At 46.5% G+C, this 9,896-nt stretch overlaps 1 protein-coding gene across 2 annotated transcripts; it reads left to right on the top strand.

Moving 5' to 3' along the window:
* The first annotated feature begins 380 nt into the window (after positions 1-380).
* ca8 (carbonic anhydrase 8 (inactive)) lies at positions 381-8,680 on the top strand. 2 transcript variants are annotated; one of them, XM_084706837.1, is made up of 9 exons: positions 381-1,042; positions 2,451-2,642; positions 2,840-2,964; positions 4,138-4,233; positions 4,854-4,916; positions 5,079-5,127; positions 5,209-5,321; positions 7,004-7,196; positions 8,482-8,680. In XM_084706837.1, the coding sequence occupies exons 1-8, from the start codon at positions 970-972 to the stop codon at positions 7,136-7,138; spliced, it is 846 nt and encodes a 281-aa protein (XP_084562963.1). In that variant the 5' UTR covers positions 381-969; the 3' UTR covers positions 7,139-7,196; positions 8,482-8,680. The 2 variants fall into 2 exon arrangements, with proteins under 2 accessions (XP_084562963.1, XP_084562964.1); XM_084706838.1 differs by having other exon boundaries at positions 7,004-7,207.
* The last annotated feature ends 1,216 nt before the right edge of the window (positions 8,681-9,896 follow it).

Here is a 9,896-nt window from a genome sequence, read left to right as displayed (position 1 = left end):
AGAACAAGTCTATTCCCTCACATCGCAACAACGTCTCAAGACTCATGTTTTAGTCAAAACTATGTCTTGTACTCAAATGCTGAACAGTTCAGGCCAAAATAGTATAAAAGCAATCAAAATTGCAATATTTAGTTTTTTTTCTAAACCCTGTCCCTTTCATCCTCTCTTGACCCGCTCTCTTTTTCTCACGTTTTCACTCTCTTTCCCATCGCTCCCTTTCTCTTGTGCTTTAGGGTGTTTTCTCAACCACTCCTGTTTCCTTCACCCTAGGGCATATCTGTGGCCTTGAGTCCAAGAGAAATACCACTCTGGCCTTCCTGCCAACATTCCACATACACACAAACCAACACACACATGCACCGCATAATACAAATGTCCTCTTTCTTACAACCGGCTGAATTGCTAAGCTGTTTTAAAGGTGCAGTGACAGGCATTTGTTCCCTCCAATTGGAGGCCCCCTTGGTTTGTAGGGGGGGCGGGATCAGTGAGGAGTGATCTGCAAGAGTTCAGAAACTCAGCTGGCACTGATAGAGAGCTCCTGAAGAGAGCAGAGCAGTCAACACCGCAGCCTGGATACAAACAACACCACAGAGAGAGACAGAGAGAGAGAGAGAGAGAGAGAGAGAGAGAGAGAGAGAGAGGGAGGTAGGTAGGTAGGTAGAGAAAGAGAGAGAGAGAGAAAAGGGCAAGATAAGAAAGCAGAGCTCCCTTTCAAAGGAAGAAGAAGCAGAAAGAGGACAGGAAAACAACACATCCATTAGAGCCCAAAGCCAGAGAAAGAGAGAGAGAGCGAGGGAGAAGAGGAAGAGTGAAGGAAGAATCCCTCCTGCAGTGCCTGGATCGTCTGTAAGAAACAAACGATCGTAAGAGAAGGACTGAGAAAAGAGGACCTGGGAGAAGAGGGGGGGGGGGCTGTCTACAGAGCTCCTGAACTGACCCGAGGAAGACCGACCGTTCATCGCTCCAGCCATGGCCGACGGCACCATCGAGGAGTCAGAGTACGTCCCCGGAAAGGATGAGCTGGACTGGGGATACCAGGAAGGTGAGAGGGCTGGATGTGGGGGTACCTGGAAGGTGGGCTGGATGTGTGTGTGTGTGTGTGTGTGTGTGGGGGGGGGGGGGTTACTGCGTACAGTACACAGTACAGTGTAGCCATACTTGAATGAATGGTTCCATTAATGTATGCTACCTTCTTATCGGTATCTTGGATACAAAACTGGGTGAAATACAATCAACTAGCTGGGAAAGGGTTGCACAATGTTGAACGTTCTTTTTCTTTGAGCTCTCACACACAGACGTACTGTACAGCAACAGACACAACCACAGACACATATGCACACACACACACACAACGCTTACATACATCCACTGAGTGAGTAAAGGATAAGGGTAACTTGATAAAGCTCCAGTTTAAGGTAATTTGATAAATAAAGTCAGGGTTCCATAGAACCAGGAACGGAGCTGAACTCGATACACTGCTGTCCCACCCACGAGTTAGTATTCTAGGACTGGCTTATGAACAAACTTCCCTTGCATTCATGGGACTGAGTCTTTCCCAGTTACCGTGCAGGCTCCATTGTGTGTCTGAAGCTCTTTGGCTGTGAAGTTATAGTAGGCTTCAGAAGCAACAGGAGCGAACAGAGAAAGCCTGTATAATTTATTCCACACATACAGACACTCAGAGTCCACTTTGCTTGTAATACAGTATAAGACACTGTCCTGTATTTATAGTGCGCTTTATTTGTCAAGGCAACGTCAAAAGAGCTGCAAGGAAGTTTAAAAAGGAAGCTACCATGCAGTAAATAGATAAAACAACACATAAAAAAAGTCCATGCATACAGTATATCAATGCTATAAAAACGTTTTTCTAGAAATCAGTTTTTAACCTGTCTACTGAGGTGCTCTGGCGGTGAATTCCACAGTCTAGGGGTGGCGGGGCAGAAGATCACCCAGCTGAAAACCTCTTGGTCTGGGAGAGGGGGGAGGGGGGGTGGAGGGATAGGGGGGACAAAGGGATGGAGGGTTAGGGAGTAGGGATGGGGGAGAGGGATTTGGTGAGGGGTACAGGTTGGAAGGGTTAAGTGGTTAACACGGTTTCAGTATTAAAAGGAAACGAAACAGCCTTTGTCTCTGAGAAGTGAAGAAGGGAGTGAGACAGAGAGGGAGAGAGAGAGAGAGAGAGGGAGAGAGAGGGAGACAGAGAGAGAGAGAGAGAGAGAGAGAGAGAGAGAGAGAGAGAGAGAGAGAGAGAGAGAGAGAGAGAGAGAGAGGAAGAGGACAGAGGAAAAAAGGAAGGGACAACGAGAAGAGTGCAGTAAACTAGTTCAGGGTAATGTCCCTGTAGGTGAGTGGTATTCCTGGTGGACTTACTGAGATCCTGACAGCTGAAACAGTCATGTCATTGGTGATACATACCATCACAGTCTCAGTGTGTGTGTGTGTGTTGACAGGTGTGGAGTGGGGTCTGTTGTTTCCCGACGCAAACGGAGAGTACCAGTCCCCCATCAACCTGAACTCCCGCGAGGCCCGCTATGACCCCTCCCTCCTGGACACCGGCCTCAACCCTAACTACGTGGTTTGTCGCGACTGTGAGGTCATCAACGATGGACACACCGTGCGCATCGTGCTGAGGTCAAAATCAGGTGCCGGCCTGTGACCATCCAAAATCAGAATCCACCAAGTACAAACAACATCAACACACACACACTTCACAATTTATTTTGTGCGCAAAACATTTGTCAGGACGTGGGTTTGTGATGGATGCCTGTGATATCAAACCACAAGCAGACCACAGCGTCTGTGCTCGATGGTAGTTTGTCAACTTGGGTTTCCTGTGCAGTGGTTACAGGGGGTCCGTTGCCTAGTGACCACGAGTACGAACTGCACGAGGTGCGTTTCCACTGGGGCAAAGAAAATCAGCGAGGCTCCGAACACACGGTCAACTTCAAAGCCTTTCCCATGGAGGTATGGGCAACACACACACACACACAAACACACACACACACGCACACAGTATGTCTCTCGAAAAGGCAAATACAGTTGTACTACAAAAGTGCTGAGTCAAAGTTGGAGTCTGGTTGGGGGTTTACGGTATCTTTCACTTCTTGTCGATATACATCTAGACCAGGTAAGGTTACAGCTGCCCCTGTTTTTGCAGCCATGCTTCGTGTCTCTGTTCGCTAAAGACAGGGACCTAACCCAGCCTGTGACATATCACAACACCTCTACAGACTTTGGTTAAGTGTATCGATACGTAGACATTCATCGAAATGCCTGCCATGTTTATCTATGTAACACATACAGTGTATATGCATGGATCTAGATTTAAGATACCGTGCACCTATTTTAAATCTGAGGATGCACAAGTGCTGGGCTGTTATCTCATGTCGATCGCATCAGCAGAAGAAGAAAGATGAGTCAACAGTTGTAGCGACGGTAGCTTTGAGGTCTTGGTGGCCTATTTAAAACTCTCTTCAACCCACTCACTCACGTCCCCCACACTGCTCTTGTGTCTGCCCCACCCTGCCTGTTGTTCTTTCTTTCTATCTTTCTTTTCCTAATTTTCCTTTCTTTTCCTCCCTCTCTTTTCTTCTTTCTTTCTTTCTTTCTTTCTTTCACAAAAATGCTGAAACACGTCAGTCCTTGAGCAGAGTTAAGGTCACAGCCTTGTGACAGTAGTGGCCTGTCACGTCTACTGTAACCCACAGTTTTAACCCTTCGTGTTGTCTTTCATATTTACCTCCATCTCCTCCCTCCTTCTTTCTGTCCCTTTGTCTACACAGATGCTCTGTTGTCTTAGAGGAAGTCCTGTGTGCAGAAGCTCAACATTTAAGAGCCCCATTGTCGTGTGTATTGATAGAGCGTGTGTGCGAGGAGATGAAATTATTTCTTGTGAGCGAACGTTTTCAAAGTCAATAGAAGGAGGAAAGCTTTTCACCGTTTGTGTGATTGAGATGTGTAGTGGCCTGAAATTTCTATTCAGCTGTTATGAAGCTTAGCACAGAGATGCTAATGTTAGTTTTATATGTTATTTTTAATCTGTTATGTCTGATCCTATTCTTTTTTTCTTTGTTTTTGTGTGTTTGATGTGGTGCCGTGTTCTGGGTGGTGTTAACCTTGCGTGGGCTGGGTTCGCAGCTCCACCTGATCCACTGGAACAGCACCCTGTTCAACAGCCTGGAAGACGCTCTGGGCAAGAAAAATGGAATCCTGATCATCGCTCTGTTTGTGCAGGTATCCATTGCTTTGGTCTGGCTATTCATTCATAGTTCAGAATGGTATGGAAGGTCATTTTAGAGGCTTTCGAACATGATTTAAAATAGGTTTCAGATTTTTAGGGGGCATATTCTTGTCTGTTTTCCTCAATATTGATAACATGTAAGCGGATATCCACATTTTGTTTTGGGCTGACACGAACCACTTATGTATGTAAGGCAAGGACAGGTTAAAAGTTTGCTGCTGACTGTACCACACGAGTCCATCACTTATAGAACCATCACCCCTCACTTCCTGTTTATGAAGGCTTCAAGGGATGGTTGTTTCCTCTCTATATTCTGTCAGGATACAAAGGCATAAACAACCTATGGTCAAGACATACGGACGTTGCCACGGTGACCTTCAAACCACCCTTTATCTGTCTCCTCCCTGACCTCGTCCAGTGTTGCCTAAAACTACCGTTTTTGAAACGTGACTGTTTGTGTTTGATGGTTGCATTTGAAATTTGACAGTTTGTGCTTGGAAATTTGTTCATGTCATTTAAAAAGTGTAAGGCTGCCAGCAAAGGAACTGTAAAATGACAGCTTTAGAGCATTTTGTCAAGAAAAAGTGGGCTAAATGATGTTGTTTTCCTACAGATAGGGAAGGAGCACCTGGGGTTGAAGGCTATAACGGAAGTCCTACAAGATCTGCAGTACAAGGTAGGAAGCCATTTTTTTTAATGGTCTCACAGTGAAGGACTTGAATTAATACTTTCACATTTCCCTATGAATATATGTGGTCGACATGTTTTCTTTGGCAATCAGATGATCTGTGGGGGTTTATGAGTGGATAACTAGAACAACTTTATTGATTTATTCTAGGGGAAGGCTAAGATCATCCCGTGTTTTAATCCCAACACTTTACTACCTGGTGAGTACCTCTACTGTGTGATCTTTCACCGTTGTGATTACAAGCTGAGGGTACGTAATGTGTGTTTGCTCCCGCCCCCAGACCCTCTGCTGAGAGACTATTGGGTGTACGATGGCTCCTTGACCACGCCCCCCTGCAGTGAGAACGTAACTTGGATCCTCTACCGCTACCCTCTCACCATCTCACAGATACAGGTATGACTACATTACCCATAAACCTTTAGACAGACAGTTGCGTTAAAAAGACATGGACTACATGCACTGAAGGACAGAGGTATAACTGCTCTTCTCAGAACCTGAGCCACAGATGTAAGTATCTTGAGCTCTTGTCAAAACTGTTTGTCTCATGCCTCCTGTGAGGTAATCCTTTCGACTTCCATTGACTCAGCATTTAAAAACAAGCCCATGAAGATCTTCTGACACATCTAAACCACAGCCCTGAACCACCAGCCAGCCGTTATCACCCGTCTCTAGCTTCCCTCCCTGTTCCTGCCCCGCTGGCAGGCCGGGGTGAGGCTGTTTGAGGTCGGGGTGGGGCTGTTTGAAGCTGGTCTGTGTCTGGATCCCAGACAGACTGGCCTGGGCAGGAGAAAAGGTCACCGACCAAATCCTAGCAGGATATCCCTTCTCATCACTGGCATCAATCTGTCTGTCTGTGTCTCTGTCAGACACAGTAGAGTGTCCTACTGTCCTACTGTCCTACTGTCCTGCTGTCCTGCCGTCCTACCGTCCTGCTGTTCTGCTGTCCTGCCGTCCTACCGTCCTGCCGTCCTGCTGTCCTGCTGTCCAGTTTAGAAAGGTTGAAAAAATATATTTTTAAAAGGTTGAAAAAAGTTTAGAAAGGTTGAAAAAATAAAATTTTAAAAGGTTTACAAAAGTTTAGAAAGGTTGAAAAAATAAAATTTTAAAAGGTTTTTTAAAAAATTGTTTAAAAAAGGTTCGCAAAATATATATTTTTTAAATGGTCTCTTCTCGTTTCACTGTGTGTGTGAAAAACAAGTTTAGATCACAAACGTTTCGAAAGAAAAAAATCAAAAATAAGTTTCTAAACAAATGTTTTCATCATTGATGAGTACTTCATGAAGACTCTCCTATACTCTACTTTCAAAACTTTGGCTGTCTGTCTGCCTGTCTGCCTGTCTACATGTGTCTGTCTGTCTGTCTGTCTGTCTGTCTGTCTGTCTGTCTGCCTATCTGACTATCTGACTATCTGCCTATCTGCCTATCTGCCTGTCTGCCTATCTAGTGTTTCTGACATATTTCATTTATGACACATCAGGCTCCCCTCCACACCAGTGACCACCTGCTAACCCTTACCCTAACCTGCTCATCCACAGCTTAGCTGTACTGTCCTATCAGCCCCAGTCCCTACTTAATGGCACCTGTCATCCCTCCTCCAGGATAAGAACCAGGCCTCCTATCCAGCTAATGGCCCTGCCGGTCTGAACAGCACCAGGCTACTCTTCAGTTGCCACGGTCCGGTTGTCAGGACTTGTTGTGCCTGAGCTGTAAAATCCTGCAGAGCTAGACACTCCACCTGGCTGGACATGTTTGTGGAACAGTAAACCAGAGAGAGAAATATTAGCTCAGGACCCTCCCTCTCTCCACCATCCCTCCCTCCCTCCCTCCCTCCCTCCCTCCCTCCCTCCCTCCCTCCCTCCCTCCCTCCCTCCCTCCCTCCCTCCCTCCCTCCCTCCCTCCCTCCCTCCCTCCCTCCCTCCCTCCCTCCCTCCCTCCCTCCCTCCCTCCCTCCCTCCCTCTCTCCACTGTTCCTTCACCCCTACTTCAGGGATGGAACTCATCCCTCTCTTGTGCTTCTCTCTCTCACCCCTCTCTCTCTCTCATCCCTCTCTCTCTCTCATCCCTCTCTCTCTCAGATAGAGGAGTTCAGGAGGCTGAGGTCACACCTGAAGGGGGCGGAGCTTCCTGAGGGAAATGATGGGATGCTGGGTGACAACTTCCGCCCCACCCAGCCTCTCAGCGATAGGACGGTCCGAGCTGCCTTTCAATGACCCCTCCCCCTTTCCAAACAGTCGTCGAGGGGAGGTCCTTACACACACCTTTCCACAGGTAAAACTCAGGTAATACAGCTAATACACAGATAATACAGGTAATACTCAGGTAATACAGGTAATACTCAGGTAATACAGGTAATACTCAGGTAATACCGGTAATACTCAGGTAATACCGGTAATACTCAGGTAATACATGTAACACAGCCACTAGAGTAAAAGTTGGGACAAGAGTTCTGAAATAGAAGAGTTGGGACAAACTTAGGACAAGAGTTCTTGTGAGGTCATCACACAGATATATATATATATATATAAATAAATATATGAGAGAGACAGAAAAAGACAGAAAGAAAGACAGAGAGAGATGGAGGGGAGCCAGGAGAACGCAGGAATGAACTAACCCAGTTTACTCCCTCTAATCTGGGACTAGAGCTGGGGCTGTTGTCTGAGGAGGGATACTTATTTTAGACCAGCTGTGCCGAGGCATGGGGAGGGATATCTATTTTCGGAACTCACTAGGGAGCACATTTGACTAGTAGGTAAATTAGTCGTTTCTATGTCAAAAGACCTTGCAGTGTTTAACAAAAAGGACTGTGTAAAACAATGGGAGACACTTGTTTAACAGTTCAGTGACATGAAAAGAAGAAGTATAAGTTGTTTCTATGAGTTGGGTTATGGCTTTCTGAGGGGACCAGCAGCAAGCTGGCTGTGGAATCACACCACTGCAGAGAACAGCAGAGGTGAAGCGACTCTTCCTCTGAGTGCATTGTCATCTTACAGGACATAAGGGCAATCTGTAGGGAGCTCTGACTGCAACAGAGGGGAGGTGGAAGAGAGAGAGAGAGAAAAGAAAGGTGTATTGTCCCTGCTGAAAAGGGATACCTTCATGGTGCCAGAACTGAGGTCGGGTGGAGGGGGTAGGGGGTAGGGGGAGGGCGGGAGAGAGATGGAAAGGTGGAAGTTGGGTGTTGGGAACAAACACTTGGGGTTAAATAGCGTCTTTCTTTATTCTGTTTGTGAGATGAGTGATTCTTGTTAAGTACATAAGTTATATCAACAGAAGTTACTCAATGGTATGTTTGTCTGGAGCCTCAAATTTCATTTATACAGTCACTGTTTTACCATCCCTTTGGAAGAACAGGGCGCCGGTGAATATAGATTTGTGTGGTTCGTTTTTCAGAGCGTTTTGCAGGGGTTGATTACAGCCTGGTAGAAACTGTGGCTCTGTAAAGGGGTTCCTCTCTGTGCTTGTCCCCTGTCCTGTCACTGGCTGAGCACAGTTTGGGGCAGAACAGCACCAGCCCAACCCTCATCTGGTACTTGTTCCCTCGTTCTCCTCACAGGGGGAAAAGAGAGAAGAAGAAAAAGAAAGAGAGGAGGAAAGCGGAGGGAGAGACCACCTTGCCACCCAGCTTGTCTAAAGACCGAATTCACCTGGTGCGAAGTGAGACAGAGGCGCCATTATTCACTTCCCCCCCTCACTCGCTCCCTTCTTCCCCCCCTCACTCGCTCCCTTCTTCCCCCCTCCCTCGCTCCCTTCTTCCCCCCTCCCTCGCTCCCTTCTTCCCCCCCTCTCTCGTTCCCTTCTTCCCCCCTCTCTCGCTCCCTTCTTCCCCCCTCTCTCGCTCCCTTCTTCCCCCCTCTCTCGCTCCCTCCCCCCTCTCTCGCTCCCCCCCCCCCCTCGCTCCCTTATTCACCCCCTCCCTTGCTCGATGATGAGATTTCTGCAGTGTCTCTGAGCTGTGACAGAATGTTTTTAGGGTTTTTGTGATCTGACTAATTGTTTGTAGTATTTCTGTGATACGATGACATTTCTCTGTGCATTTGGTACATTTCTGCCTATCAGTCATTCCACCTGCAGCCCTGGTCACTGCCCAGTGCCAGGCACTGGATAGGAGACAAGGCACAAAACAAAATATCTGGTATTCCACAGAACCACTGTAACAATAGAAGAACCTGAAGACATAAAGAGGTTCCCAAACGTTCCCCCCACACACACTTAGAACCCTCTCCCATTCCACAAGGTGCTGTTCACAGCATCTTCTAATCAAAATGTGGAACCTCCCTTTAGAGTCATGTTATATAGCACCTCTTGGATGTGTTTTAATAACATGTCCTTATGTTTGAGTCATGGTGCACACAACAACAAATGCAAGGAGAGAATGTTTAATGTGGACACACAAGGGCTTGCGGGATGTTAATCTCTGTAGAGTTATGAGCACATGCCTTAGGTCCAATAGCACAGCCAGTCAGTTTAGGGTTTACAGACACCAAACCAGGATTTACTAAGTTTGTATGCCTTTAAAAAGAGTATTAGTGACTAGAGTTCAAACATTTGAACCTTTAGGGCTTGTTGTTACCATGACACTTGATGTTGTAGCCAACAACGTGAGGTGTGATAGGGGTGGAGGGAACAAACATTGTATTCCATATGAGATCAAATCACATTTTATTTGTATATCCCCTTTTTACGAGCAGTGTCACATAGAACCACCTAAACCGACCTAAAACTCAAGAGAAGGAGATGACAACTTAAAACTTACTCTAAAGTACTGATACTGTAGGTGGACACGTCCCCGCGATGGAAGGTGAAATGAGACGTGCTGTGGATCAGAGATGGAGATACTTTAGAGGTGTGTGTGTGTGTGTGTTTAGGGTGAGGTTAGTGTATTTCATTAGGGAATAAAAACAGTTGGTTCTGTGGTTTTGTTTTTGTTTCTAAGAGTGGACAGGAAGTCTGACAATAGAGGTATTATCC

The sequence above is a fragment of the Hypomesus nipponensis genome, chromosome 10 (assembly GCF_054491055.1).
Source record: "Hypomesus nipponensis isolate SF chromosome 10, ASM5449105v1, whole genome shotgun sequence".
NCBI lineage: Eukaryota > Metazoa > Chordata > Actinopteri > Osmeriformes > Osmeridae > Hypomesus > Hypomesus nipponensis.
The sequence above is the reverse complement of the archived record's forward strand: the minus strand, read 5'-3'. Positions and strand labels throughout refer to the sequence as shown.